The sequence below is a fragment of the Cnephaeus nilssonii genome, assembly GCF_951640355.1.
Source record: "Cnephaeus nilssonii genome assembly, chromosome: 9".
Taxonomy (NCBI): Eukaryota; Metazoa; Chordata; class Mammalia; order Chiroptera; family Vespertilionidae; genus Cnephaeus; species Cnephaeus nilssonii.
In genome coordinates, this window is record NC_137080.1 from 39747609 (window position 1) to 39771830 (window position 24222).

Sequence of the window (24222 nt, forward strand, 5' to 3'; positions counted from 1 at the left end):
AGTTGGGCTGTTTCGGTTCTGAATTCATATGGATATTTTACAAATGGATTGTATGTATAAGGAAAAGCTTACATTCCATGGCAAATTAATAAGGATTCCCTGCATGACTCTTACTGACAATTATAATCCTGTAGCCACTTGCCTTTTTTCATTTTCATTTCTGCCCTCCTACCTGGGAACTTAATTTACCTTGAGGCCCTTCCCAACCATTTTAATTTTTGGTTTCCAATTGGAGTTGTAAATTTCATTATTCATCATTAAATTTCTTTGCATTATGCTGTCTTCTGGCACTGGGGATATTAAGATGTGTAAGACATAGTCCCTACTTTTAAGAAACTTTGGTCCAGTTGGAGTGGACAGAAAGGTATACAGATGTGGTGAATTCAGTACTAGAGATATGCAAAGAATAGTAGGAAGCACCTAGAATTGCTGTTTTATCCATTCTGGAAAAGTAGTGAAGACTGAGATAAGTCTGAAAAGATGCGCAGAAATTAGATGAAAAGGAGGAACCAGCTCATTAAACCAAATGACCACTATAGAGGTGTAATCCTTCACCAGCTACCCAGGAGCTGGTTAAGGGGTAATATTTGGTCTAAATGGTCTCTATTTGTTGAGGACTAGCCATAGTTTTCTACTTGTCTCCTGTAAATATGAAGAGAATTTTCAGTGAGATCAGTAATGTGGGGAAATTACTGAGGAACTAAGTGACTTAAATTAGATCTATTTTTTTGCCTAATTAGTACATTGGAAGATAATTTTAACAACTTTAGGCTAAGAGAGTCATAATATCCCACTTAGGCATTCTAATTTGTCATATATATTGCTATATTTTTTTATTGATTTCAGAGAGGAAGGGAGAGGGAGAGAGAAATAGAAACATCAGTGAAAGAGAGAATAGTTGATCGCCTGCTTCCTGCACACCTCACACTAGAGACCGAGTCCACAACCTGGGCATGTGCCCTGACCAGGAATCGAACTGTGACCTCCTGGTTCATAGGTTGACACCCAACCACTGAGCCACGCTGCGAAGGCAATGTTGCTTTATTTTTTTATATGTTTTATGAGAAACCACAGAATAGTTTCTACAAAAAGTAAGAAAAGATAATGTATTCATATTTTTCCCTCCTTTGCTCTATATAATATGGTTAGATTTTGTTTATAAAGTGAGTTAGCTATTGGGGGTTATAATAATTTTTTTTCACACATACAGCAATTAGAGCAAAGAAATATCTAAATCTCATGTTATTCATCTAAGGCAGATCCTTCTAGTTGAAGTTTGAACCAGCAATATACAGTGCATGATGGCACTGTCCCCCAAAGACAAGGCATTTCCATTTAAAAACTCATAACATGGAAACACAGAACCACAAACCTCATCAGAATTAGGGTTTAGGAGTAAAAGTAATAATGGTTTACAATTTTAGTAATTCTTTTTTCACTCGTTTAGAATTTGTTTTTATTCTAATATCCCTTTGTATCTTCAGTTTTTTATTTGGAAGATTATTTCAATATGGGTTGTTGTTTTTTTCTTTAATGTATCCAGGTTTCTTATTCTATAAAGTGAGGATGTTTCTTACTACCTGCCTCATAGCATGTGTTTAAGTGAATGAAGTTTGTTTAAATGAGATTTTATAATCGTATCATTCCAAGGTTTTACAGTGAACACTTTTTGTTATTGTTGTTTTCTTATGCGTTGGGTAGTATTTTTTTCTGAAATAAATGTTTTTTGTTGTTGTGGTGGTGGGTTTTTTTATAAACCCACTGTGCAGAGACAAATACTTATTGATGTTTGGCCTATGCACAGAGATGTAAATGTATGACAAACTCTGTATGGCAAGACTTCCGTGCCCTGATAGTTACTTTTTTTAGAAATCAATTTCTGGACATGATTAGAAATGCTGGAGGTGGGCTTCGTTGAGAAAGAAATAAGCTACGGCATCTCCACAGTTAATATGGCCAGCTCTGTTATCATTTACTTGTCAAAATGTATTAAAAGTAAAATCTTAAGGCTAAAGGTCTGAAAATGTTGTCTGATAGTGAAAGTTTTTATTGAAGAATAAGTCACGGAACACACATTGATTTGAAGTTTCTAGCTTTTCATAAGAAGGTCCCTTTTGTAATTGTGCTGAGATATTGAGCCCAACGTGTGGGACTGGGTCACTGGGCTCTAATGGGAGCTTCACCCTTTCAGTTTCATATTAACACATTCTGCTCTTTGTTGTTTTTTCTTCCTCACTGAATGTGTATTTTATATTTTAAAAAAGATACAGTGTTATGCACAGTGGGAATTCAAAAAGGTTTTCATATGTAGCCCTCAGGAGTTAAGATCTGTATTCAAGTTTGACAAAAGCAATTTGTTAGGCTCAGTTTTAACTTGATAATTGTATTTTCTCTTCTTGAATTTATCATTATGCCACCAAATTGTAAACTAAAATGAATCCAGTTCTTTGCCTTGACTGTTTTATTTTCCCTCCATCTCTGTGCTTTGTCCGACACATGGGTAACATGGACTAATGTTGGTGATCTAGAATCTGTTAGTGAGTTAATCCATTGACATATGTCTTCTAAAATCAAGGAAGTAATAAACTGATTATTTTTGTTATTCTCCATTAATGAAGATGAGGTTACTGGACTTGTCAGAAGATGCCTCTGATTTCCCTCAATTATTGTTCTTTACCTAAATCTCAAGAAGTTAAATGAATTAACATGGCTTTTTAGAAGTGGAAACAGACACTTGCACAATTAATATTTCACCTTTAGCACTAGAAAACAAAATTCCCTTAACAAGATAGTAACACATGCAGGTGATTAAAAGCTAGTCATCTCTTCATTAAACTAAGTCCTGTGCAACCTCAGTCTGGCCATGTATAAACTGTGTAATTATCGCCTATATTTTAAATGAAACAATTCTGAACTATTCTATTGTTCATACTTGACAAATATTAATGGGCTTTATTATACCCAACTGGAATTACTGGTTGTTTTATGAAACCAGATCAAAACATTTGAACCTGTATTTTCAAAATTGTAGGAGGGTGGGGGAGTAAATGAAAAAGTTTTAATTTCTAACTTTACCACATTTTTATTTTGTTAGGAGGCTTTTAGTTTATTTAAATGGTCTTACTTAATTTAATAAGTGTCCTATTTGTAATTATAGCTAATTATATGGGATTGTTTTTTAGTTTAAATTTTGGGTTATATCCTCATTATGAAATACAAAGATTATAAGCAAAAGTCAATGAAAATTAACATGGCCATGTTGTGAAAATCTTGTATAAAATGTTAATAGTCAAGGTTCTGGGAATATTATAGGCAGAAATAATTTTTTAAAATATATAAAGTTTATGTATTGAAAGAGATATGTGGTATATATTAACTGTGATAGTACATGTTCATTAAGACTTGTACGGCTAAGTGAGTATAGATCCGGAAGAAGTTAATGTAAGTATTTTTAAATGAGTTTGTATTTCTCTGATAAATAGCACTCTCCTTCTGTTTGTGATCATAGGATAAAAGCTCTGTAAGCTTGTATATGTTCATTTTTACTGCTACATCATGTAGTGTGCTCTTAAGATTGAGATCTCATTCCCCAGGAAGCATTTCTGTCTAAGATTAATTGCCCTTTTAAAATCAGCGTTTGATGTATTCCTTTGGCTATATCCTGACTTGGTTTAACCCTCTTTGACCTGACCTCACTGACTATTACTGCTGAGGCTGAGTCAAAATCCTTCAACATGATGTATGCACTTCAGATTTCAGCCTGTGGTTTTTCATGTCGATGGATTCAATTAGTTGGCATTTTACTAATGAACATATCAGAGGTTACAGAATTTGTCAGACAGAACAAAATTGTTCAGACCAGTGGTAATCAAAAGGCTCATCTCTTTATTTGTTTAAAACTTTTTCAGAAGTATTCAGTATTATTTAGAAGTTTTACCTTCAGCATCACACATTTCAAAAGAGCAAACCAAGTCATTTTCTGCTGAATTATAAAATGTAAATGTGAAGCCACAAAGCTAAAAACATAGTTATAGTGGATGGTGTTAGATTTCTATTATTGCATATTCACGAGTGTGAACTAAAAAAGAAAGTTCTTTATTTAAACTGAAATTTTCTGATTAAAATCATTTTCCCATGAAGATATACCAGCCATTTCTTTAGCTTCCTTTAAATTCGGAGATTTCACATATTTAGTATACCTATTAATGGTAAGAATGAAACTTATGCCTCTCTCTAGAATCTCAAGTGACCTGTTTTTAAAGACATTTAGGTCATATTCCTTGTTGAAAAGTGGCTAAAAAATAGGGTTAAAATGTAGATTAGGATGGGGAAGGCTATGAGCCATTGCTAATAGAAATCTCCAAAAGACATATTCATCACATACTATGAGTTCTCAAATAGTATTTTTTAAATGTATAGCAAAATTTTTGGAAGTTGTGCCCCCCCCCTCCACCCCCCATCTTCCAAGAATGTTTTCATCTTTTAAGAAAATAAGAACCTTACCTAAGGCCTATTAAGCAACATAATCATAGTACAATAGGGCTCATTTGACTTGTCATTATGTGCTCTACTGCATATACATGTTGGGAGCACTGCTGGCTTAATCCAGAGGGTTTACAACACTCGAGGAATTTTTTAAAATGTCATTCATTCTGTTGTTTGCATAATGATGTAGTCTTTGGATTTTTTGTTGCTATCACTTTTTGTCTTAACACATTCATAAAATTCATGTGCCATACTGCATAATAATATACAGAGTATATATTGATATGAGGCCAAATTATAGCCTTTTGCATGTTAGCAGTAAAACAATTATTCTTATAACTTTGTGTTCAGGAAGAGAATCACAATGAGTGTTTACTTGATACTAAACCATGACCTTTCAAAAACTGATCTTCTGTCTTCACTATTAGTAATATATTTGACACGTATTTTTTTAGGGAGTGAGCGGAAGGGAGGAATAAGGAAGAAAGTCACTCAGTTTTTTGAATACCTACTATGTCCAAACCCTGTGCTAAGTTCTTTACTTGGCTATCCCATTTAAACCTCTATGCAACCCTGAAGATTAGAATTCTTTATCCACACTCTAAGATGAGGAAACAGACTCAGAAGGTTAAGTGATTTGCCTATTAATTTGAAACCAGTGTGCTGATTGCAATTCTAAAAGAAATATGTTCCTGTCTAGGCATAAAAGACTCATATAGCCCTGGCCGGGTGGCACAATTGGTTGGAGCATCATCCCATGCACCAAAAGGTTGCAAGTTTGATTGCTGATCAGGGCACATACCTAGGTTATGGGTTTGATTCCAGATCAGGGCACATGCAGGAGGCAACTGATTGATGTTTCTCTCTCACATCAATGTTTCTCTCCCTCTCCCAATCCCTTCCTCTTTCTCTAAAAATCAATTTTTAAAAAAAGGCATATCCTCAGGTGAGGATTAAAAAGAACAAAAATGCTTTAAAGTAGGTGATCAGGCTATTGGTGATAATACAAAATTATGATACATTTCAATCTTATTTCATAATACTTGGACTTAAAAGTGAGAAACATATAAGAAATGAAATTTTATTCTGATGGTCTCTGTATTGATATATGATCTCTTTAAGTGAACTGAATTCCATCTCTATCTAAAGAAAATACACATCTTTGACATTTGTTTCTGTCCTTTTCCTTAAGTCACAAACCCAAAGGATTTACGAATGACTGTTTTTATTAAAGATTAATTAAAATAATTAGTTTAAAAATTGCTATGTGGACACCTGGCCGAGTGGCTCAGTTGGTTGGAACATCATCTCATATGCCAAAAAGTTGTGGGTTTGATTCCCTGTCAGTGCACATACTTTGGCTTAAGGTTCAATCCTGGGTCAGATACATACGGGAGGCAACTGATCCATGTTTCTCTCTCTCTTCCTCTTTCTCTAAAAATCAATAAAAACATATCCTCGGGTGAGAATTTTTTTTAATTGCTGTTGACATTTTATAAAATAATGACATGTACTCTTCAAAGTGGCCAAGATTACAAAATGCTAAAAACTGTCCAGAGTTTAGAGAAATGAAAATTAAGGGTAATGTGTGGTTACTAGACTAGATCCTAGACTGGAGTAAAAGTAATGGTGATTGTTGATAAAATTTGAAATTATTACATAATACTAGAGGCCCAGTGCACGGAATTCATGCACTGGAGCGGGGTCCCTAAAGCCCAGCCTGTGCCCTTTCGCAGTCCAGGACTCCTCGGCGGACATCCCTTTCGCAGTCCAGGACCCCCTTGCTCCTTACTGCCTTCCTGCTTGCTGCTCCTTACTGCTCGGCTCACTGCTCCTTAGTGCTGCTATGTAGGTGGGAGAGGCTCCCACCACCGCCACTGTGCTTGCCAGCCTTGAGCTCAGCTTCTGGCTGAGCGGCGCTCCCCCTGTGGAAGCACACTGACAACCAGGGGCAGCTCCTGTGTTGAGCATCTGCCTCCTGGTGGTCAGTGCGCATAATAGTGACTGGTTGTTCTGGTTGTTCCGCCGTAATGGTCGCTTAGGCTTTTATTATATAGACTAGTGGCACGGTGCACAAAATTGGTGCACGGAGGGGGGTTCCCTCTGCCCAGCCTGCACCCTCCAGTCAGGGACCCACAGGGATCGGGCCTAAACCCGCAGTCAGACATCCCTCTCGCAATCTGGGACTGCTGGCTCCTGCCTCATCGCCCCTACTGCCTCTGCCTGCCTGCCTGATCGCCCCTAACCCCTCTGCCTTCCTGCTTGATCGTCCCTAACCTCTCTGCCTGATTGCCCCTAACTGACTCTGCCTGCCAGCCTGATTGCCCCTAACTGCCCTCCCCTGCCGACCTGATCTTGCCCCCAACTGCCCTCCCCTGCTGGCCTGATCTCACCTCCAATGGCCCTCCCCTGCCGGCCTGATCTTGCCCCCAACTACCCTCCCCTGACGGCCTGGTTGCCCTCAACTGCCCTCCCCTGCTGGCCTGATCTCGCCCCCAACTGCCCTCCCCTGCCGACCTGATCTTGCCCCCAACTGCCCTCCTCTGCTTGTCTGGTTGCCCCCAACTGCCCTGCCCTGCCGGCCTGATCTCGCCCCCAAAGGCCCTTCCCTGCCAGCCTGATCGCCCCTAACTGCTTCTGCGTGCCTGATCACCCCTAACTGCCCTCCCCTGCCAGCCTGATCTTGCCCCCAACTGCCCTCCCCTTCAGGTCTGATCTTGCCCCCAGCTGCCTTTCTCTGCTGGCCAATTTGGTTCTGATTGGTCAGTTTCTATGCCAGTCAGCGTCAAAAGCTCCACCTCATAGGCAGCCATTGGCTCCTCATGGTTTACCCAGATTTGGTCCTGATTGGTCTGTTTCTGTGCCAGTCAGTGTCTCTGGGCCTATCAATGGGGCCTGATCAGAGGCAGGGCTGATAGCAGCCCTGGTGGAGGCCTGGAGAGAAATGGAGACGTGGCTGCTGGCCGGGCCTGGAGAGAAAGAGAGAGGCAAGTGCTGATCAGCAGCTGCCACACAGGCTATGGATTAGACCCTGCTTCTCCCTTCATGCCTCTCTCCGGGCCTGATTCGCAGCCCTCCTCAGCAGTCAGTGCTGAGTCGCCACGGCAACCCAGCACTGAATTTAGGACTGACTTCCGGTTGGTCGAGCCTCTGGTTGTTGTGGACGTGACGGACCCAGGGTTCTTATATATTAGGATTCTTGCAACTTTTCCATATGTTTGAAATTATATTGAAATCCAAGTTACCCCCCAAAAAGTGCACTGAGAAAATTTTACATAGAACTAGTTCATTTAATTACCATCTCAGTGTTTGCCTGCTTTAAAGCATCAAACTAACTTCCAAAAAGAATCTGAGTGGGTGAAGTGTGGAGTAACATTTTTCTCCTGAGTCATTTGCTTTGAAGTGACATATTTCTTATCCCCAAGTATTAAATTCTAGATTCGCATTTTGAAACACAAAGGCATATTTACCAAAAACATGATTTACTTCAGCAATATCATCAAGTGTTTCCTTTCTACTGCTAGGAAAAAAAGAAAGCTCTGCTAATTTTTCACCATTCCATTTTGTTCTTTCTGATATTAGCAGAATGTATATTGTGGGAATTGGGAGTGAGCATCCCCAAAATGTGCCATCCTGGCATGCAGTTTATTTCAAATCGAAATCAGTTAAAGGCCAACAAACTTGGGGAGTTTTTTACTTCCCCTTTTTCTTAGATTCCTGCTTGAGGAAGGGAGCCTTGACTTAATCACCTTAAGAATGTGCACCCTGGCCCTGAACCGTTTGGCTCAGTGGATAGAGCGTCGGCCTGTGGACTGAGGGGTTCCGAGTTCGATTCTGGTCGAGGGCATGTACCTTGGTTGCGGGCACATCCCCAGTAGGGGGTGGGCAGGAGGCAGCTGATCGATGTTTCTCTCTCATCGATGTTTCTAACTATCTCCCTTCCTCTCTGTAAAAAATCAATAAAATATATTTAAAAAGAATGGGCACCCTGCTAGTTAGTGTTGCTCAGGAAGACCATGCAAGTTAGGCTAGATACCTTTGTGCCCCATTGTTCCCCAGTTGCCTAGCAGGAATTTGCTGCCACATGCTTCCTCAACTACCTGTAAATCACCCATTCTGAAATCTAGTACCCCATCTCCTCTTTTCTCTTTTACCCCAAAGTGTCATATATACCCAATGTTGCCTCACTATCTTTGGAGTTTTCATGCTTATATGAATTCCCCATATTAAAATTTTCATTTTCTCCTATTAATCTGCTGTATGTTGTTTGTATTACAACAAGCCAGAAGAACTAAGGGGACCTTTCTCCCTGTCCCAACAGTACAGTCATGCTTTGCTGTTATTTATGGTAGCATGAGTTTAGCATATATACTTACTTCTTGGCTTATTGGGAACATTTTGATTTTTTGTTGTTATAATAACCAACAGTCTGTATAGGTAGGGCTCTTCTATATAGTCCTGCTAGCCATTAAAAGCTAGTCTCAAAAAATTTATTGTGACAGTGTATTTTACCAGCAGCAAAGTTATCCAAGCCCTGAAAACCTTTATTGACTAGTTACTAAGGTGCCAGGCACTGTGGGGGGCACTGGAGATACAGTGATGAATAAGAGAGAATCTGTAACTACTATTACCAAAATAATATATTTAACATTTTAAACTGTTGTGTTGACGGATATAACTAGATCCACTTCCTTCGTTGTCTAAATTTAGTCAGTGACACCTTTTAAGTTGCAGATTAAAAGTGGCCTAAAATTAAAGCATAGAATCAGTGCCACCTATTCAGGTTTGTGATAATGTGATTCACTGGGTTAATCGTGTTTATGTTCTCCAGCTTCTGTTGTACAACTTAAACTCCAAGTATCCTTTTGGGTAACAGGGCTAGTCTTTTGCCTTTCAAACACACACTATGTTATATTTGCTCCCGCATTTAAATACTTTAGGCAGAGTATTTTGGATACTGAGTTGTAACTTGTTTCTTCTACTGTTTCAGAATATCCAAAAGTGACTCTGGTTTAAGGAAAAACTTTATAGATAAGGAACTTTTACTCTTATACCACTGCTCTTTCATTTTTTGACTCAGTGCTAAGTAGGAGGAAGATTCTGAGAATATTAAAATATTTCAAAGAAATATATAATAAGAATATAAAGAGAACTACACCGGAAATGTTTTCAAATATTCTAAGAAAGATTTAATACAGTAAAGTTTGGCAATCTAGAATTTACGAAGTATGAATCATTCCAGATGGTGGAAGGTGTATCCATTTGAATACCAACGTTTTCAATCTTCTCAAAGGACTAATACCCTGCTTTCTATAGTATTCTGTGTATAGCTTAATCTTTTATTTACAGATGATACTCATCATTACCAATCATTGTATTAACACTGTAATCACAACTGTGTAAAAAGCTTGTATAGATGCAACAAAGATTGGCAGACAAAATATGAAAGCATTTTTTAGGTTAGTAGTATTATGAGGTGATGTCTTTTTTCCAAAATTGTTTTAAACTATGACAGTGATTTGGGAGTTTGTTTGGAATTTTTATTTTGCTGTTTGGGGGGTTGATAGTGTGTTAAGTTTGTATTTTTGGCATTCTTTTAGCAATTCTCTGTAGTGTTTTTGTACCCTCTTATTGTCAATTTGTTGACTGTCACCTCCCAGGACTTGTGCTGCCTCTAACAGGAAGTTTAAATATTTCTTTAAAAGGGTCTCTTGTTTCAGGTGCCAGCCAAGCCATTTCCACCATACATCATTAGCCTGTTTTGCCTAGACATTAGAGCACTAGAGATGCAAAAGTCATTTTGAACAGAGCAAAATGGGGGGAAAGTAGGGTATTCCCCCCTCATGTGGTTCCATTAATTCCCTGTTTTCTTGTTGTCTTCTGTCTCCAGGAAGCTGAGAGGTTTAGATATTTTATTTTGAAGAGACTAAAAGTGACAAACTAAGAATTGTACTAAAAGAATGACACAGTTTCTTTCTTTTCCTTTTTTTCCCCCAAAAGAGGAGTTTGGTTTTGCTTTCTTTGTTTTCCTAGGTGCTTGTTTACTTTAAAGATTGTCAGAATATCATCCCAAAATCATAAAAGAAGTAAAACTCACCTTAAATTTAATTTGTAATAAAATTTGAATTTAAAAGAGAAGTGTGAATGACAGCACCCTTTTAATTAATTATCGAATGGGTGTTAACAAAAGTCAATCAGGTTTCATGACTAAAACAGAAGTCACTGAGTCATTCTCAGTTCCTTCTCATTAAAACTTTAACTCTTATTCTAATAATGTCTCTAAAACTTTCTGATATGTATTTGAACAACTTTATTGAAAATTAACCTATAGCTCCCATCTGTTTTATTAAACATCTTCCTAAACACAGATCTTATTCTTGATGATTTCTACTCACATATCTATTTTATTTGTTTTAAATATGTATGACCTACTTCATGTACCCGCCATTTTTAATTGCCGGATAGTACAGTTTTTAATGTATAGCTAAAATAAATTTTGGTCAGTGGGTACAGTGGGCTGTTTTCTCCACTATAGTTTCACTAACGTCAATCTTAGGTAAGCACAGTAATTAAGAAAGAATGAATACTTTCACATATAGCAACAGAATTTTTATCAGAATTCATTGTAACCCTCAGGTTTCTGTTTTGGGTGATACATATTGCAACATCTGAACTTTCTCCATGTCCACATTTCCTGCTTAGGAGACAGACCAGGTTTAATCTGTTGAAGCTGTAAAATGCATCTAATTCACTAAGGACTCTTAAAAGACAGATTATTTTTTTCTTCAACTGGTTTTTTTTTTAATTTCTTTATTGATTAAGGTATCACATATTTGTCCTCGTCCCCCCATTCCCATCCCACACCCCTCCCCACACATGCCCCCACCCCCCTGTTGTCCTTAACCGCTGGTTAGGCTCATATGCCTCTTCAACTGTTTTAAGTCATGTTGATTATTATTGGATTTCTTTCTTGGAATAGATGGGGAAAGAAAGAATCAAGTGATGATTCATGGAATTGAGCCAATGTTGGAAACACCTCTACAGTGGCTGAGTGAACATCTGAGCTACCCGGATAATTTTCTCCATATTAGTATCATCCCACAACCCACAGATTGAAGGATCAGCTATGACAGGATTTACCAGAGCATGTTACCCTTCTGCTTCAGTCAGGTTTGGTGGAGGCAGCCTGACCAGAAACCCTGCTGCAAGCCAAACAGGAAAAAGATTCCATGTCTGATAAGGGCACTGGGGCTGGTCTTGCTTTGCATCACCACTGCTTTCCTCCACTGCCGTCATTAAACCTCAGCTGCGACAGGAAAGACTACAGGATCACTGCAAGTCTTCTGTTTTCTTGTAAAATATAATGAAGCCGAAACCTTTGGCCTAAGAAGAAAATGGAAATATGTGCCACTCAATTTGTATTTCTGATTAACAAATAAACAGGGGTATTTCCTAAGGTGACCATGGTTGAACTTTAGCTCAAGGGAGTGGAAACATTGGTTTAATTTTCAAGAGAATTAGACTTAAGAAAGTAAAAGAGAAATTCTGTTATCAATAACTTACAGCAGTTTTTTGTAAAAGATCAAATTACAGTAAACCCATCTTTCCTTAATGAAAATTTCCTGTTTACAGTCCGTCTATTGGTATGCAAACAATCTTGTAACTTTGATAATGAACAGTGAGAGATTTTTAAATAAAGCTTCAAAATATGTTTTGTCATTTAATAACATACAATTTTGTCACTTTTCCAGTACTTTCTGACTGACATACTAGGTCACTGTTTTCACTCTTACGCGTTACCATTCAGACTGGCCATCACAGCCTGGAATGAATGTAGGGCATAGGATATAACCTGTCTCAGGAGCTGTCATAGGTGTTCTAGCTGCTGATTTTTAAATCTGTATCCTTCAGGTGGTAAAGATATAAATAATGTTATCATTTATCTCTGCTGTTTTACCACTGTAAACCTGTCAGATCCTAGTATACTAAGCATCTGTATAGGATAATTTTGCATTTTTGGGAAAACCATTCCTTTCTAAGTTAGTGTTTTTCATTGGCTTCAGGTCTAATATTTCACTGTGGTCCCTGGTAGCCAGTCTTTGAAGTCTAAAGATTACTGATCTCCTGACCGCAGTAGCTTTTTCTTAATGTTACCAAAAATATCCAGAGGTTACTGGATTCTTACTCGATATAAGGGAAATTTTGCTGCACTTAATCACCACGCTGCTAAAATTCTACCAGCTGGAAGTATTTGTGCATTACACTTTGTCTCTTGTAAGCTGTCCATATTGAATGTTGGCCCATTTGGTTATGCTAAAAGACCTATACCTAGTATCATACAATAATGGTTTTAGATTGCACAATAAAAATGAATGTTTTTCTTATAAAAGCTATATATATTGAAGTGAGATCTCACTGGTGCTCACTGCTTCTTTTTCCCTTCTGTGATTTTCACTGATTAATAGCAGACTTATTCACAAAATGAGATAAACTTAGTCAAAGATCAAATATTCTGGAATAGAAGAGATAAGGCTCAAATAGAAATGTGATCAGAGAAGAATTAAAGCAAGTAGCAAATAACTGGCTAACGTCCATAAAATGAAAAGTGCCATTTTAATACAGGCGGAAAAAATAGCAATATTTGAGTTATTTAAGGATTAAAAAAAACCCACTGACTTGTATTTTTTTGAAAGCGGTTGATCTGAATATGATTGTTCACATTAAAAGTGTTTATTCGTCTGTTCAGTTTGGGGATTTTCCCCCTTGATGTTTTGACAGACTGAAGTGAGCATCAATGGGCAAAAGGATCAAAATGCCAGGGAGTGCTGAGCTGTGAAGAAGCAAGTGCGGTAAGACATACTTTTCCACAGACAAGACCCGGGCAAGTCTCTGCTGTGGGCTCATGTGAGCTACTAATGCTCTTTACTTCCAGATTGGAAAGCAAATTTTATCAAGCCATCGCCCATTTTCACTTACTCATTCTAATGAGTTACACCAGCATCATAATGGTATTACTCTAGTCCTAGGTAAGTCAAGCCTCCGATACCGAGAGAGAGAATAGAAACACAAGTTAGTGCTGGCTTAAATATCTATTTTTTGTTTCTTTTTTTTAATATTTAAATTTTATGGTTTATTAAAAATTTAATAAAATTTCTGTCTTTATTTCTAGAAGTTAGAAATGAAATGTATATAAAGCAAGTTACCTATTAGGGAACTCATTGAAATTTCATTAGTCTTATACCAGTCATAAAAGTTCCTCTAAGAAATAAAAGCTATGAGGGATAAAGGAGGCTGTAGTAAAGAAAATTAGAGAAGGCCACAAATCTATATGCTTTTTTAACTCATCCTTGGTAGTGAACCCCCTAAGAAAATGAAAATGTGTTTTAAAATTATTGCCATTGTTGCCCTAGCTGTTTTGGCTCAGTGGATAGAGCGTTGGCCTGCAGACCAAAGGGTCCCAGGTTCAATTCCAATCAAGGGCACATGCCTGGGTTGTGGGCTCGACCCCCAATAGGGAGCATGTAGGAGGCAGCCAATCAATTATCCTCTCTCATCGTTGATGTTTCTATCTCTCTCTTCCTCTCCCTTCCTCTCTAAAATCAATAAAAAAAAATTTTTTTAAAAAGTATTGCCATTGTTAACCAGGAAGGAAATAAGTTCAACCTAAAGTAAATAATTGTTTGTCTTTCATAATGTTGTTTTGCTTTTGGATGATCTTAGTTCTAGCCATGGATAGAGTTGAATTAAGCACCTTATGTATCTAGAGACCTAAAGTAGCCTGATCATAATTGAATAAAATTGACCTACCAGTCTTTACAGCATGCTGATATAATGACATAGTCCTGCCGGTCTGAAGTGAACCCATGGGTCAGCTAGTCCTGTTAGGTTTATTCTCCTCCCCTCACCCCCACCCCTTTCACTGGAAACTAGACAGACATTGAGAAGACATACAAGATTTGATATTGAGTGACAGTAACTTTTAATGACTATTTTTCTGGAGTATGTTTATGTTTTTATAGGTTATATGAGGTAACTTTTTCTTTACATGTTCAAAAAAATTGAAAGGATTATGTGGGTCATGCTAAATGAGTCTCACTTATTTATCATATTATTGATATTTAGGTCTGAGGTAAGTTGGTTTCCTGGTAGATGTGCCAACATAGTTGGAGTAGAAGTGTAGAATCTTGGGGTATGGCAGGGAAAAAAGTGTAACATTTATAGTGTGGGGGCTAAAAAAAAAGAATACTTTCCCCTCTGTTGGCGGTGGCAGAAATGGCAACAGGTGTTAACTGGTGGAGGCAAACCAGACATCAGTTCCTCAACCTCAGTACTTGAGTTCTGGCTAAGAAAGAATTCAGAGTCAAGACTCAAACCATAAGAGAAAGTTTATTTAGAAAGTCACCCAGGTAAAAGAAGTGATCTGTAGAAGATACAGGCTTAGGAAACAAGTTACAGAGGCAAAAGAAGGGGTCTTTGGAGCTTGGGAGAGAGGGGTGGTGTACCTGGAGGGAAGAGGAGGGGGACTGGAAAGGCATGAGCATGCTCCTGAGAGGGAGAGTCCATGGGTCCTCCAACTTAAGGGCTTTTAAGGGTGGGGATTTTAGGGAAGGTCCCAGGGGAGAATCTCAATGGAATATTCATCAGCTTTCCAGGTGTATCCTTTCAGAGTCATGGTCTCCACTGATTGGTCGAGGCCAGGCCAGGGTTCATTAGTCAATGCAGCTGGTCCTGATGTCAGCCATGGCATCACTTGTTGCTGCTTTTCTGGGCCTGGAGCTGAAACACAACGAGACCTAGATGTTATCCCTAGGGGTTAATGCTTAAGGGAGTGTGTGCAAGGACCCACATGGGAGTCAACGTGAAGCCATTCTTTGGCCCCTTGTCTCCTCTTCCAAGGGGGTCTACTCCATGACTAGCAACATGCCATGGGAGGGTCTGAATCACATGACTGATGATATAAAAGATCAAAGGCCTAAACTGCATGACCTATGGTATACTAGGGAAGGAGAGGTTACCCTGGGGGTGAGGTCCTTGTTCCTAGTTTTGCCCATTGCTAGGCACCCGGGGCTTTCTGCCCTGGTGACCTTCTGTACCTGGTCCATCAACCTAAATTTTTCTATCTGGGCTCATCAAATTAACAGATTAATAGGAGAAAATTAAAATTTTAATACATGTGCATAGGGAATTTACATAAGCATGAAAATTCCAAAAAGAGAGGTATATATGTCATGGACAAAGAAGAAAGAATGGGGTAGGGGTCTGAGATTTTGAAGGAAGAAGGTAAATTTATAGATAGTTGAGGAAGAGGGCATCATGCTTGGCAGACAAATTTTGCTTGTCCCCCTAGAAACAGGAGACATAGCGGGCATCTAGTAAACACGGCCTTGCTTGGATCCTTCCTACCTAATGCTTGAGGTGATTATGCAAAGGTTCCCTTCCTGAAGCAGGTTTTTCTGTCTGAATCTCTTAGGCAGGGAAGGGGTGAAGGTCAAAGGTTATTTCTGAGGCTTGTTTCTTAGTAACCAGCTTAAAATCAATATCCCAAAAGGCATCTTTAGAGTGGCGTAACTGGTCTGCTTCAATCGTCAATCCCATTCATAGTTACTAGGATGGAATCAGTCAAAATATTTACATTTTTTTAGTTCTATCATCCTCCTACGTGTTTTCTAAATGTAATTATCTCCTGGTCTGAAAATATTAAAAATTACCCATAGGAGTGTTGAGAAGAAGAGAGGAGAGAAATGCCTCTTTTCGGATGATTTGAGATTGACACTTTGTAATTATAAATATAACTATTTGACAAAAGAATCCTTTAAATTCTCTCAAACATGAATTACAAATTTGATTCTTCACATTTATTAACCAATGTCATACTGGAATCTAGTAGGCATAACAGGATGGGGCAAAGTTGGTTTACAGTTGTGAGTACATGGAAGAGTTTATTCTTGTATTATTAATTATTGTATTATTTTCTATACAAACAACTATACACCTATTTTTTATAGTACCCCTTCATTGATAAAGGACTCAATTTTTAGGTCATTTAGGACCTTCATCAAATAGTTAGGTCATTAAATACTTAACAATTTTTGTTGATTGATAATGTGCTGGAATGACCAACGTGAAGTAAAGACAAATCTGAAGGTTTAGAATGTCAGCATGCTTTCACATACCCGTTGATTTCTCCTGAAAGTGATTAATTTGGCTTTCCCTCTAGCTTACCCCCACCCCCACTCCCTGCATCACAAGGATAAATAAAACACAACCAGGCTTTTTCCTTTTTGTTTTCACTGGTTCTTTGTGGTGTGTCTAGCACCGTGGTCAGCAAATGGCGGCTCACGAGCCACATGCGGCTCTTTGGCCCCTTGAGTGTGGCTCTTCCACAAAATACCACGGCCTGGGCGAGTCTATTTTGAAGAAGTGGTGTTAGAAGAAGTTTAAGTTTAAAAAATTTGGCTCTCAAAAGAAATTTCAATCGTTGTACTGTTGATATTTGGCTCTGTTGACTAATGAGTTTGCCGACCACTGGTCTAGCACATAGTTCATGCTTTGCGAATGTTCATAAAAAGAAGAAAAAATAAACTCAAGAGCATTTAATGACACATTAAAATCGTTGTATTTTCCTGTTAAAAATATCATCTATAAAAATAAGAACCTTGTCATTTAGAAATCAATATACCAAGTGCAGTTGGTTTGGGTTTGCATTACTGATGAAGACTTGCTTACTCAAATCTGCTACTTTCAGTAGGAACCACTGTGGATCAGATCCTTGCATCAGTCCACATTCATTTTAGTTGCAGCATAGACCACAGTACATATCTTAATGTTTCAAAATCACTCTAATTATGCAACCCCCCAAAATTGGGGCTATTCTCATCAAGCATCTGGAGGTATTTATTCTGACCTTTTCACAAATGAGTGGTGTCTTGCTTTTTGCCTCTAGACTTTGCTTCTGAAAATGTAATGCATTTTTAGCAAGGGAAATACGTTAGACCTGTGACAAGGTTATTCAAACTAAGGTAGACTATTAGAACCATGCTGATGAAAGCCTGAAGAGAAATATTTGTGCTTCAGTCTTTTATATTGAGTGGAAGAGGTATGTTTTGCATTATTACTTATAAAATATCAATGACCTTTTCCTTTATATCATTTACTGTGTTTATAATAAATATTTGGGTGGTATTTATTTCACACACTGAACATAAACTCACGAAGAACAGGCCTGTTTGGCTCACTATTGCATTCCCAAGACCTAGCACCGTGTAGCATATCTCCCTTTTAGAGTCCAAAGCACAGTGACATAGTAAATAAAGGCTTTGAGAAGTTTTAAAGTTAAACTGAAACATTTGATCCAGGATTTCCCAAGCTTCCTTGATACAGGAAATTTCCCCCTGATACCACATCACATTGAACTGTAGTTTGGGAAATGCTACATTAAACCATTAGATCCTAATGAACCGGAATGTATAGCATAAGGTTTAATCCCTGCTTTTCTGACAACTCTATTTGAAAAAAGCACTCAAAAAAAAAAAAAAGAAAGAAAGAAAGGAAAAAAGAAGCAGCAGCAGCAGCAGCACTCAAGCTTCTGACTCCAAACAAAATATCTCCAGCCCATTCACTCCATCCTCCAGATCTGTCCCATTTGGTAGTGTCACTCTTGAAATTCATTCACCAAGTGTGTAGTGAGTAAGTATCTAATATAATGTCAAGCTATGTGCAGGGGATGCAATAGTTTAGAACTTATAATGCCAGTGGTGTTACTTGACAGGGCACATGCAGAGTAAGATTTAGTGAAAGGACTGGGAACCATAAGTTCCTACAAAACATCTATCTATAATAATAAAAGTGTAATATGCAAATTGACCGAACGACTGAACAGCAGAACGACCGTCAAACACCTTCCAGACGACCACACTATGACATGCACTGGCACCAGGTCAGCCAAGGCAGGTGTGATGCGATTGGTTGGGGGTCCCCGTCATTGCCCTACAGAGGGAGGCCCAGGCTACCCTCTTCAGGGTGATTGATGGGGGGGCTCCGTGATCAATCACCCCAAAGAGGAATACCCAGGCCACCGGCTGGTGGGGCAATTGATGGGGGGGGGAGGGGCTCCGTGATTGCCCCAAAGAGGGAAGCCCAGGCTACACTCTGCATGGCGATCAATTTCAGAGCCCCGGCCAGGTTGGCAGGGCCTCCCTCTGCTGGGTGAACAATCGCCCAAAAGTGGGAGGCCCAGGCTACCCAGCCAGCGGTGCTGTGGCGGGTGGGTGGGGCCTCCTCCTGTGGAGCCACCCTGCCGGCACCCACAGAGGGAGGCCCAGGGCCAGCGACGCTGTGGCAGGTGTGCAGGGCCAGCCAAGCTATCGCATCCCATGCCTGTCACCCACAGAAGGAGGCGACTGGTGGTGGGGGAGAGGGCAGCACTGCACAGATGGCAAGTAGTGGCAGCAGCGGGGGCGGGGCCAGCTTCCAGCAGCCGGGGGAAGGAAAGCCCCAATAGGCCCTGTTCACTGGCCAGGCCCAGAGACCCTGCACGAGGGGTCCCAGATTGTGAGAGGGCACAGGCCGGGCTGAGGCACTCCCCCCCATGCACGAATTTCATGCACCAGGCCTCTAGTCTATCTATCTATCCATATATATATATATATATGGCTAATATGCTAAGTGCCCCTCTGACAATCCCACCTGTCACTGTGACACACACTGACCACCTGGAGTAGGCATTCAATGCAGGAGCTGCCATGACACACACTGGCCATTTACAAAGAAACAGCACCGCGGACATTGCGCCGACAAAGCAACACTCGGCTTCTCCCAAGTGGGACACAGGCCCCGCCACCACCCCGAGTGACAGCCCACCAAATCGCAGTCAACACTGCCGAAACCCCATGACACAAAATGTGGCCCACAGCCCAGCCCAGCCTGGAAATGGTTGCTGTGGGCACTGGGTAATGACATCACGTAGCAATGCCCGGCTTCCTCTCCCTAGCAACTAGCCTCCTTGAAGTTTCTTTAGACCAGGAGCATGACTTGCTTTATAGCCAGGTGCAAACATTTTACACTTTAACCAAATTGTGAAGCGTTATCCCGTGCCTCATCTCATTAGAAGTCCTAGAGTAGGTAGATAGGAGACTTGGTAGAATCCTATTTTCTTTTCATTAGCTGGAAAATGGAGATTTGGAAAGTTTAGAAACTTGATCCGGCTGAAAAGAAGTAAGAAATGGTGGAACTTGAAAATGACTTCAGGTTTTCTCACTGCACAGAATATAGTCAAAACATTGCTGCAGTTAAATATTTTACCCTTTGTTCTCCCTGCGTGATCTACAATAATAATCTGCTTCGTGTTGATATTTACTGCTGTGTTGCTGACAATTACCTGAAAGAGAAGTTGGGGTGCTTCGATGGGCTGGAAAAAGTTTAACTAAATCAGAAAGCAGGTCTAATTAAGCAAGTTTATCTATATATATAAAGCTCTCACTGGCGCCAATTGCATGTGTGTATTTCCATCTGTCGTTGATTGTGAATTTGGCTGACACTTCTGTTATAAAGGGCGAATTTCAATATTAAAATATTTCTTCTAATTAATTTCCTTTCAATGTGCATGAATTCGTGCACCAGGCCTCTAGTCCAAATATAAAAGCTAATGCAAGTTGTCAGTAGATTGGAGAAAATTCTTTCTCAATCCTTTGGTATGAGAGTCAACAGGAATCAAAGATGAACAATTATTCTCAGGGAGCCACCATAAATCAACTAACCCAAAGAGCCATGAAGCTGAAATGTGGCATTCTAGGAAAATAATCACCTGGAGCCCGCAGTGGAGTGCCTAAGGCCAAGCAGAGAGAGGCTGGCTTCATAGATGGGTGGCTTTCTATGGCACTGGCACACGTGGCAGGTGTTTCTGATCTCTAGGCAGATGCTGTTTTGGTTGTGATTACTTTGTTGTTTTCTATTGTCCATTGCACATTTTCTAAATAGCTAGTTATGATGCTGAATGCTTACATCCACAACTTGGATGCTGATATTCTTGTTACTCAAAACTATTGGTTTTTAACTTTCTTTTCCAGAGACAATAACTCTGACCTTTTAACTGTATCCAGTCCATTCTGTGCAGCCCCAGGGGAAAATGCCATGCCCTTTTTCTGGGTATGACATCTCAGCCACACCTCCCTTATGAATTTGGTCATTCTTATTACCTATATTTCTATTAGCTCCTTTTGTCTTGGTTTTGAAATTAATTACCATGTAATATGAAATGTCAACTTAGCCTTATGTACCATAATGATGCTATTATTCATATGTGACAAAAAATTACTGAAGACCTCTGAACCTCTGAAGGTGTGTGTGTGTGTGTGTGTGTATCCTTTCTAATAAAAGAAAAATATGCAAATTAACCATCATTCTGCTACATAAGCCATGCCCACTAGCCAAACCACGCCCACCAGCCAATCAGGGCAAGTATGCAAATTAACCCCAACCAAGATGGCTACCAGAAGGGAGGCTTGGGTTTCCCTGGCAACAGAGGAAGCCAAGCTTTCCACACACTCTAGCGGGCCCAGGCCTCCACTCAAGGATACAAAGTTTCAATTATAGAAGGTAAACAAATCCAAACAGAAATGGCTGCCGGCCACGGAGCGAGCAGGAGGCTTGGCTCTACTCCAGGCTACAAAGTTTCAATTGTAGAAGCTAAATAAATTCCAGATATCAGGGCCTCTGCTTGGGTCACCAGGGGCGTGGCTGGCCTGCAAACCACCACAGGCCCCTCGCCCAGGCCTCTCCACGCCCCAAGGGAACCCCACCCTGATCCAGGACACCCCACCCGTGCACCAGGCCTCTATCCTATCTAATAAAAGAGTAATATACAGATTGACCCTCACTCCAACACACAAAATCAAGATAGCTGCCCCTATGTGGTCAAAGATCCTGCCCCCATGTGGACACAAGATGGCCACCACAAGATGGCCAGCAGGGGAGGGCAGTTGGGAGGGACCAGGCCTGCAAGGGAAGGCAGTTGGAGGCGATCAACCCTGCAGAGGAGGGTAGTTAGGGGTGACCAGGCCGGCAGAGTAGGGAAGTTGGGGGCAAACAGGCTGTCAGGGGAGCAGTTAGACATCAATCAGGCTGGCATGGGAGTGGTTAAGGGGTGATCAGGCTGGCAGGCAGAAGCAGTTAGGGGCAATCAGGAAGGCAGGCAGGCGAGCAGTTGGGAGCCAACAGTCCTGGATTGTCAGAGGGATGTCCGGTGGGATTGGGCCTAAACGGGCAGTCGGACATCCCTCGAGGGGTCCCAGATTGGAGAGGGTGCAAGCTGGGCTGAGGGACACCCCCCCCGCCCCCGTGCACGAATTTCATGCACTGGGCCTCTAGAGTGTGTGTGTGTGTGTGTGTGTGTGTGTGTGTGTGTGTGTACACACATACACACACACACACACACACACACACACACACATACATACATACTAGAGGCCCGGTGGGATTGGGCCTAAACTGGCAGTCAGACATCCCTCTCGCCTGCCTGATCGCCTCTAACCACCTCTGCCTGCCGGCCTGATGCCCCTCACTGCTCCCCTGCCAGCCTTATCACCCCCTAACTGCCCTCCCCTGCCAGCCTGATTGCCCTTACCTGCCCTCCCCTGCCAGCCTTATCACGCCCTAACTGCCCTCCCCTGCCAGCCTGATTGCCCTTACCTGCCCTCCCCTGCCAGCCTTATCACCCCCTAACTGCCCTCCCCTGCCAGCCTGGTTGCCCTCCCCTACAAGCCTGATCACCCCTAACTGCCCTCCCCTACCGGCCTTATTGCCCCTAACCACCTCTGCCTCAGCTCCCACCACCATGGCTTTGTCCGGAAGGACATCTGGAAGATGTCAGGTCTAATTAGCATATTGCTCTTTTATTAGTATAGATGGAAATCAGGTAAAGAGTTACTTTTGGACTGCACCTTGCGTGAAACATTAGAGTAAAGCAATAGAAATGCCAGCTAGATTGTGATTAGCAATTGTTTGAGATGTATGGTGGATATCTTTCATTCTAGGCAGAATAAAGCCCACATGTCAGCATTAAAGGAAAACACTTCAGACATCTTGGTCACACTGTCTCTAGTTACTAATTCTGTGTTAGGCATCTTCTCCTAGATTTTATAGCATTCTACATGATTCATCTATTCAAACATTTATTGAGTAAGTAGGGTAGTAGATGTTCTGAGAGGAGCAACACATGTTCTCTAATCTTAAGGAACATCTATAAGAAGAGAGAGGACAAAAAATAACTATACAATATAATAGTTGAAAATATGAGAAAATAGAGCTGAGTGAATGATAACTTTGAGCTAACTAAGTGGTTTCTTGCTTGACCTCTAAGAAGCATTTGACAGTTAATCACGCCTTCATGAAACACTTTCATCACCAGAGACCACACCCTCCTGGTTTTCCTCCCATCTCAGCCTCTTTCTCAGTTTCCATTGATTGTTTTGCTCTTCTTGACTCCTAAGTGTGGAACCGTCTCAGGGCTCAGACTTTGGTCCTTTTTTCTAGCTATACTCAATATGTGTGCTCAGTCTATGTCTTTTAATATGGTTCCTATGTTACTTCCAATATTAACTTCTCCCCTGAGCTGCAGACTTATACTCAACCACCTGCTCGACATTCATCTTAGACGTCTGATAGTTCATATTGTATTTGGTCAAAGCAGAACTTGACTTTCCGTTCAAACCCATACCTCTCTCACTCTTTTCTAGGTTAATAAGTTCTACCTAGCCCCCAAATCTGTTTATTTCTAACTAGTTATAATTCCTCTCTCCTTTCCACATTGGCAAATCTTAATGATTCTACCTTAAAATATTCTCTGAATATATTTACTTCTTACCACTTACACTGTTGCCACCTAAGTCTAAGCAACCATGATCTCACCTGAACTACTACAGTAGCCTCTCATCTGGTCTCCCTACTTCCATTGTTGTTCTCCTTCAGTCTTCAAGTATAGTGTTCTTCTTAAAGCACAAATGGCACCATGGCAGTACTTTGATTGAAACGTTCCAGTTTCTTTCCATCCCATCCAAAGCAGATCTAAAATTCTTTCTAATTTCTGCTCCATCTGGTTCCTGCTTCTGATCTCATCACTCTCTGCTTTTGCTATTCTATTATGTTTAAACTAGTGTCCTTGCCCATATTGACCCTTGAATATGCCAAGATCATTCTCCCTCCAGGGACCCTGCACTATATTGCTATGCAATGAACAGTTATTGAATAACTGCAATGTCCCAGGTACTGCTCTAAATGGTTTTCAAGTATTAACTTGTGAACGGCGTTGAAGTTCTTGGGTTTCCCAAGATAGAAATTGAGAGAAAACCCCAGAGAAATTTCCAGACAGATTTTATTAAGCTTATGCTTGAGCACAATGGAGACAGCATAGATGTAAGAAAGATCCTCTGAACTGATTCAGGGACTGGCTTTGCTTGTCTGCTTTTATAAGCTGTGGACAAAGTAGGCTTACAAGAAAAGACAGGCTTTGGGAAAAGAAGGGCTTTTGGAATGTTCCATGTCAGGATAAGAAAAGTAAGCAGTTAGAAAGGAGGTAAAATTCTGGGTGTTTTTTTTTTTTTTTTTTTGGTTTTGTTTTTTTAAGCAAGGGAGTGGAGGGATGGTGACATTCTTGCAATCAGCTTATCCAGTTTTCCTTCTAGCCACCTTATCTTAACTTGGCTTTCTGGCCACCTGGTATCTTTCCATTCTCAGACTCATTTT

At 40.4% G+C, this 24222-nt stretch overlaps 1 protein-coding gene across 7 annotated transcripts in view; it reads left to right on the plus strand.

The window, feature by feature from the left end:
* The window catches only part of ATG5 (autophagy related 5), a 194588-nt gene that overhangs the window by 107994 nt on the left and 62372 nt on the right, over window positions 1-24222 (plus strand). For 2 of the 7 annotated variants that reach the window (XM_079781130.1, XM_079781136.1), the window contains one exon: window positions 11465-18550. The exons of 4 other annotated variants lie outside the window; for them this stretch is intronic. In XM_079781130.1, the coding sequence (XP_079637256.1) occupies window positions 11465-11601 (137 nt within the window). In that variant the 3' untranslated portion in view covers window positions 11602-18550. Of the gene's footprint in view, window positions 1-11464; window positions 18551-24222 lie in introns of those variants that run through there. One more of the 7 variants, XM_079781133.1, reaches the window with a different exon arrangement.